The sequence below is a fragment of the Chiloscyllium plagiosum genome, chromosome 30 (assembly GCF_004010195.1).
Source record: "Chiloscyllium plagiosum isolate BGI_BamShark_2017 chromosome 30, ASM401019v2, whole genome shotgun sequence".
Taxonomy (NCBI): Eukaryota; Metazoa; Chordata; class Chondrichthyes; order Orectolobiformes; family Hemiscylliidae; genus Chiloscyllium; species Chiloscyllium plagiosum.
In genome coordinates, this window is record NC_057739.1 from 43562829 (window position 1) to 43570344 (window position 7516).

Consider the following 7516-nt stretch of genomic DNA (forward strand, 5'->3'; position numbering starts at 1 on the left):
CATACACAAACACACCACACACACAGACTCACACACACACACCCACACACAGACTCACACAGACACACACAGATACACACACAAACACACACACACAGATAAACACACACACACACCCACACACAGACTCACACAAACACACACACACACGTGAGGTAACCACACAGAATCCTCTCACCACTGCCTGTCTCGATGTGAAAAATCACACAACACCAGGTTATAGTCCAACAGATGTATGTGAAAGTACAGGCTTTCAGAGCGCTGCTGGACTACAACCCGTTGGGCTATAACCTGGTGTTGTGTGATTTTTCACTTTCTCCAGCCCAGTCCAACACCAGCTCCACCACATTGTGTCTCAATGTGGACCCATCACTTTGTCACTTGCTCACTGCTAACCACAGCACCTTCCCACCTCAGAGTTTCCAAACCTTCCCAAACTCTGCTCTTAACCCCAAGGACCCAAACTGTGGGATAGTACAAACCCTGGTAAGGCCTGATTAAACAGAACACACTAGGCCCCAGGCACTCTGCCTGTGGATAGCACCCTCTATTTATTTATCGACCATTTATTTCTTTACTTCACTAATTTGTTTTTGTTTCCTAAAAATTCGATCTTAAGTATCTGAACCTGGGTACCTTTGTACTGTAATGCAGTGACTGGAAACTTCTGACTGTATTGATTTGATTCCATGCGACAATAAAGCTAATCCAACTCAATTTGAACGGCACAGTGGCAGTGCCCATATCCCTGGACCAGGAGGCCTGGGTTCAAGAACTGCCTGCTGCAGGGGTGTGTGCTAGTAACTCTGAACAGGTCGATTAAAAATACTTTTCACTTTCCACACGGGGTGAGTGGCCACCACAGTGACACTTGGTGTGGACTGAGGTAGATGCAGGAAATTGTAGGTTAAAGGAAGAAAATTCAGAAACGTAACCAAATCACTCTGCAACATTAACGCTGTTTCCCTCTCCAAAGTCCTGCTGAGGTTCTCCAGCATTCTCTGGGTCTGTTCCAGCATCTGCTGTTTTCAGCTTTTATTTGAGCATTTCCAGCTTTATTTCCTCTCTCTCTCTCTCTCTCTCTATTTTTACCGGTGGCTACATATATTGTAGCATCGCTACAGTGTGGGAGCAGGCCATTCGGCCCATCGAGTCCACACTGACCCATCGGGCAACACCTGCCCCCATTACCTGTGTAACCCTGCATTTCCCATGGCTAACCCACCTGGCCTGTGCATCCCGGGACACTATGGGACTATTTAACAGCGGCCAATCCCCCCTAACCTGCACAGGTGAGTCCATCTTATCTAGCGCTGCATTAGCGACAAACCGAGGCGGCAAATCAACTGTTCGGAACTCTGCTGTAAATAATCCTCAGCAACTCGAGGAAATATTACACTCAGCTGATAGTGGGCCTGACTGGCCATTCACATAGGGCCAGTAAGAAAGATGTGCATTTATATAGCCACTTTCACAATCTACAGCAATTTGTAAATTCATTCATGGCTAGGCCAATGTTTGTTGCCTGTCCCTAATTGCCCTCGAACGGAATGGCTTGCTCGGCCATTTCTGAGGGCAATTAAGCATCCACCACCTTGCTGTTGGTCTGGACTCATGGTACAGATGGGTAAGGATGGCAGAATTCCATTCCCTCATGGGCATTCGAGAACCAGATGAGGTTTTTTTCCTAAATTCATTCATGGGATGAGGGTGTCGCTGACTCGGCCAGTATTTATTGCCCATCCCTAATTGCCTAGAGGGCAGTTAAGAGTCAACCCCATTGCTGTGGGTCTGGAGTCACACGTAGGCCAGACCAGGTAAGAATGGCAGTTTCCTTCCCTCAAGGACGGTCTCTGGCACTGTGAGGCAGCAGTGCTAACCATTGTGCCACCCATTAGTGAACCAGATGGGGTTTTTCCAATAATCACAGTCATCATTAGACTCCTAACATCTGCCATGGTGGGATTTGAACTCAGGAATATTAGCATCGGACCTCTGCCTGGTCCTGACACCCAATCTGAATGCAGTCACTGCTGTTCTCTCTGAAACCAATCTGTACACAGCAAGCTCCCACAAACAGTGACATGTCAATGACCATTTTTAGTGATGTTGACTGAGGGGTAAATACAGGCCTCAGGACAGAGGGTATGTCCCTCTTCTTCATTAACTCATTCATGGGATGAGGATGTTTCTGTCCATTATTGTGGGTCTGGAGTTACATGTAGGCCAGGCCAGGCCAGGGTAAGGGTGGCACGTCAACACAGTGAGAGAATTGACAATAAATTCACAGTTATCATTGCACTCTCAGTTTCAGACTTTTACTGAATTTAAATTCCACCATCTCGTGTGGTGGGATTGTGAACCAGGGTCCCCAAAACATTAGCAGAGTCTCTGGATTAACAGTCCAGGGATAATACCACCAGGCCAATTTATCCTCAATGTCTGCCTAACATCAGCTGAGGCCTTGCTTTAACCTCTCACCTGAAAGCTCGACAGAATAAAACAGCTGTCTTTAGAATTTTAACCAGACCCAGACCCTCTCTTGATGTGGAGTTGTGCTGAAAATGTGTTGCTGGAAAAGCGCAGCAGGTCAGGCAGCATCCAGGGAACAGGAGAATCGACGTTTCGGGCATAAGCCCTTCTTCAGGAATGTAGAGTTGTGGAGTTGTGTCAAAGAGTTTCCAACGACCATCTGCACTCAGTCTGGTTCGGAGTAAACACAGACAAACTCTGACACTATACAGTCAGGTAAGCAGACCACGCTCCGTTCTTACCACAGATTGTTGGAACTGAACGTAAACTTCAACAGATCAGAACAACACGGATGGTGTATTGGGTCATCAGCAAGATCAGGCACTGAAGAGGCCATTTGGGGGTTAGCAAGGTGTGATGTCGGGGTGTCACAGGGATCAGTGCTGGGGCCTCAGCTTTTTGCAATCTATACCCCTGCCTCAGATGGGCAGCAAGTGTGTGATGGGGAAATTTACTGATGACTTTAGCAAGTTTTGAGAAGTTAGTGATGATTCAAAGATTGGATGGAAAGTAAAGGATGGGAAGAGGATCTAAGTAACCTTTATTTTTAATCCACTTGCAGGATGAGGGCGTCACTGGTCAAGCCAGCATTTATTGCCCATCCATAATTACCCGGAGGGCAGTTAAGAGTCAACCCCATTGCTGTGGGTCTGGAGTCACATGTAGGCCAGACCAGGGTAAGGATGGTAGTTTCCTTCCCTAAAGGACATTAGTGACCCAGGTGGGTTTTCCCAACAATGGATTCATGATCATCATTGACTCCTAGTTCCAGTTATTTTTGAACAAACTCTTTTCCCTGGGGTCGGGGAGTCCAGAACTAGAGGGCATAGGTTTAGGGTGAGAGGGGAAAAATATAAAAGAGACTTAAGGGGCAACTTTTTCACACCCCGAGGGTGGTACGTGTATGCCAGAGGATTTGGTGGAGGCTGGTACAATTGCAACAGTTAAAAGGCATCTGGATGGGTATATGAATAGGAAGGGTTTGGAGGGATTATGGGCCGGGTGCTGGCAAATGGTACTAGATTGGGTTGGGGTATCTGGTCGGTATGGACGAGTTGGGTTGAAGGGTCTGTTTCTATGCTGTACATCTCAATGACTCTAATTCAACTTACACCACCAGCTGCCAATGTGGGATATGAACCCCAGATTCCCACAACATTACCAGGATGGTAACCTCTTGGTTAATAATAACACAATAGAATACAGCACAGGAACAGGCCGCTCGGCCCACCAAGCGTGCACTGGTTCCTAGTCCTTATTTAGCTCTGTTCCTGACTGCCCATGTGCTGTTCACCTCCCATTCCGGTCTCTTTCAGGTTACTCTTTAAGCGGTGCCTGCATCCACCACCTCCACTAGCAGTGTGTTCCAGGCACCCACCACCCTCTGTGTGAAACATATTCCCTGCTCCTCTCCCTTAAACCTTCCCCCCTCCCCTTAAACCTTCCCCCTCCCCTCAAACCTTCCCCCTTTCCCCTTGGCAGACCCCTTTCTCAAGAGTTGCCAGGAATTTAGAGGGCTTGTACTGCTTCATTCCTGGCAGTGCGGAACAATGGCCACTGCTGGGCGAGGCAGGCCAGGCCCCAACAAGAGGTAGATATTGTTTTGACGACACAGGATCTCTTTAAGTGGCAGCCGTCCTATTGACAAAGCACTGCCTCCCCAATTCACAAGCCTGTAGACTGGCTATTACTGAGCTATGCAGCATTCTCCTCCACCACAAATGGAATATCATCAGCAACAAGAATCAATCTCTTCAATGTGCTTCAAAATGCCATGGACAAGAGCACAGAACAGGGAACAGTACAGCACAAGAACAGCCCCTTCAGCTCACTACATATGTGCCGACCATGATGCCATTCCAAACTAATCCTATTTACTTGTATATAGTCCATATCCCTCTATTCCTTGCCTGTTCATATATTTGTTTAAATGTCTCTTAAATGTTGCTATTGTATCAGCTTTTACCATCTCCCCTGGCAGTGCATTCTAGACACCTACCACCCTCTCCCCTTAACCTTCCCCCACACCCCTTAAACCTTCCCCCTCTCCCCTTCGACCTGTACCCTCTTGTAATTGACCTTTCCACCCCGGGAAAAAGCCTCTGACTATCCACTCTCTCTATGCCTCACCATTTTGTGGACCTATGTCGGGCCGCCCCCTTATTCTCTGTCTTTCCAGTGAGAACAATATTGAGTCTATCCAACCTCTCCTCATGAAGCAAACCTTCCAGACCAGACAGTATCCCAGTAAACCTTCTCGTCACCCTCTCCAAAGCATCCACATCCTTCTGGTTGTGTGGCAGACAGAGCTGCACGCAATGTTCCAAATGTTGCCTGAAATATTCCAATGGGGCTGGAACAGAAGTTGCCAACGTTTATATTTGACTCCGGGGCCAATGAAGCCGCGTGTACTGTGTCTTATTGACCACCGTATCCTCCTGTGTTGCCACTTTCAGGGATGTGTGGGCCTGTCCACCCAGATCCCTCTGTTCGACAACGCCCCTCAGCGGTTCTGCCATTTATCGTAACAGTCACATCTGAAGTTGATCTTCAGCTGAGCGATAACCCAGTCCTGGGCTATCACTGCCCGTACAGGGATAGCCAGGGGGACTAAGTGAATGAGCAAACATTTGGAAGGCAGGAAACCGTGGACTTGTCCACTTTGGCCGGACAAAGGGCAGAGTGTTTTGTGATTCGAGAGAGATTGTGGGGTGTTTGAGGTGCTGTGACATGAGTCACATTGAGGGAGTACACGCAGAAGTGATCGAGGAGGTGAGTGGGATGCTGCTGTCCATCACGGGAGGGATAGAATCTGAGAGCGGGGGAGGAAAGTATCGTTGGAGGGAAGGAGGAACGCTGGAGATCTGAGTCATTTCGGACTCTAAGCTCTGCTCCTCCTCCCTCTGCAGAAGCTGCTGAGATTGTACAAGCTGTTATCAAAACCAGAGGTACCTTGTTACAATTGAACTGAGTGCGATCTCAGTCAATAGATGTGAGGCTGGAAAAGCACTGCAGATCGGACAGCATCCGAGGAGCAGGAATAGCCGAATCAGCCCAAAACGGTGACGTTCCTGCTCCTCGGCTGTTGCCTGACCCACTGTGCTTTTCCAACCCCACATGTACTGACTGTTACATCCAGCGCCTGCAGTCCTTACTGTCTCCACGAGTGAGATCACATCTGCAGGACCCTCTGGAGGAAAGAATTCCAAGGATTCGTCACCGTCGGAGTCAGGAAGTTCCTCCCCCACTTTGTCCCCGTTGGTCTGGACAGTGTTGGTTACGCACCCCTGCTGTATACAAACAGAAACCCCTCTGATCGTCCAACCAATCAAACCCCTTAAAAGGGAACGGTCACTGAGGTTACTGGTTGAGGACATTAACAGCAAAGGGGAAAGTTGGGAGAACTGAGGGGGCAGGGGTTTAGTGCCATCGGATGGATGTGAAAGTGGAGTACCGCGGTCTCTTTTGTTCAAGAAAGGACCCGTGGTGGCTCAGTGGTTAGCACTGCTGCCTCACAGGACCAGGGTCCCAGGTTCAATTCCAGCCTCGGGTGACTGTCTGTGTGGAGTTTGCACATTCTCCCCGTGTCTGCGTGGGTTTCCTCCCACAGTCCAAAAATGTGCAGGTTAGGGTGGATTGACCATGCTAAATGGCCCATAATGTTCAGGGATTTGCAGGTTAGGGGTATTAGTCAGGGGAAATGTACAGTAATAGGGTAGGGGAATGGGTCAGTGTGGACTTGTTGGGCCAAATGGCCTGTTTCCACAGTGGAGGGGTTCTATAAAGAGTGACCGAGTGGATTCCTGGGGTGAAAGGGGTTATCACACAAGGGAAGGTTGGGCCTCAATCCTGTGGGACTGCGAGGACTGAGTGTGATCTTACTGAAGTGTGTAACATCCCGGGGAGGGGGGGATGTGCCAGGGCGGGTGCTGAAAAGAAGCTTCCCCTCGTGGGGAGACCAAGGTGTGGAGGTGCTGGGCTTGGACTGGGGGGTACAAGGTTAGAAGTCACCCCGCACCAGGTGATAGTCCAGCAGGTTTATTTGAAACCACAAGCTTTCGGAGCGCTGCTCCTTCCAGTGATCCAAAGGGGGAGACTAAAACTAGGGAATTCCAAGATAAAAACAAGGGATAGAACCAAGAACAGCTGATGCTGGAAATCTGAAACAAAAGTGCAGGAGCAACTCAGCTCCGTGGAGAGAGAAAAAGATGGGGTCCACTGTCACTCCTCTTTGGAGAATGAAGAACATCGAACATAGAACGTTCCAGCGCAGTACAGGCCCTTCGGCCCTCGATGTTGTGCCGCCCTGTGGAACCAATCTGAAGCCCATCTAACTGACACCATTCCATTCTCGTCCATGTGCCTATCCAATGACCATTTCAATGCCCCTAGAGTTGGCGGGTGTCCCACTGTTGCAGGCAGCGCATTCCACACCCCAGCTACACTCTGGAGAATACTCACATTCGGAGGATGGCTGAACGTTTGCCAAGCATCATGGTGACAAAGTGCCGGTAGGAGATGGTCTCGCTGCTGCCCCCTGTCACCTCAGCTATCAGCTTCTTCACCTCCAGGTGAGTCTTCGGCACTCCCAGTTTCTCCAGCATCTGTTTCAGACTCATCAGATCTGAATGGGACAGGCCACAATGAAGACATTTGAGAACAGTATCACTGGCCAACCTCCCACAAGGGGGTTAAAGAGGCCAATCAGCCCTTCTGCTTAACACCGATGCTAACCCCAACATTGACTTGACCCTGGAGATGTTGTCTCCACTCATCGTATTGACATAGTTCCTGGAGGTACCTTTTCCCCCTGGGAGTGGGGGGAACGGTCACATGAATCACAGGTTAATGATTTACGCTCCCTCCACTTTGGCCTTTCCCATTGCCCCAGATTTAGGTCATGGGCTCCCAACTTCCATATTTAAAGGGGGTTCATTGGCCGAAACAAGTGGGGACACGGGGACCACCCCCTCCCTCCAGAAGC

At 49.3% G+C, this 7516-nt stretch overlaps 1 protein-coding gene across 1 annotated transcript in view; it reads right to left on the reverse strand.

Annotated features, from left to right (window-relative positions):
• LOC122564977 (allograft inflammatory factor 1-like) overlaps window positions 1-7156 on the reverse strand; it is an 11455-nt gene extending 4299 nt beyond the window's left edge. The window contains exon 1 of the mRNA XM_043720554.1: window positions 6994-7156. Coding sequence (XP_043576489.1) covers window positions 6994-7151 — 158 coding nt within the window. The 5' untranslated portion in view covers window positions 7152-7156. The remainder of the gene's footprint in view (window positions 1-6993) is intronic.
• Between the last annotated feature and the right edge of the window lie 360 nt (window positions 7157-7516).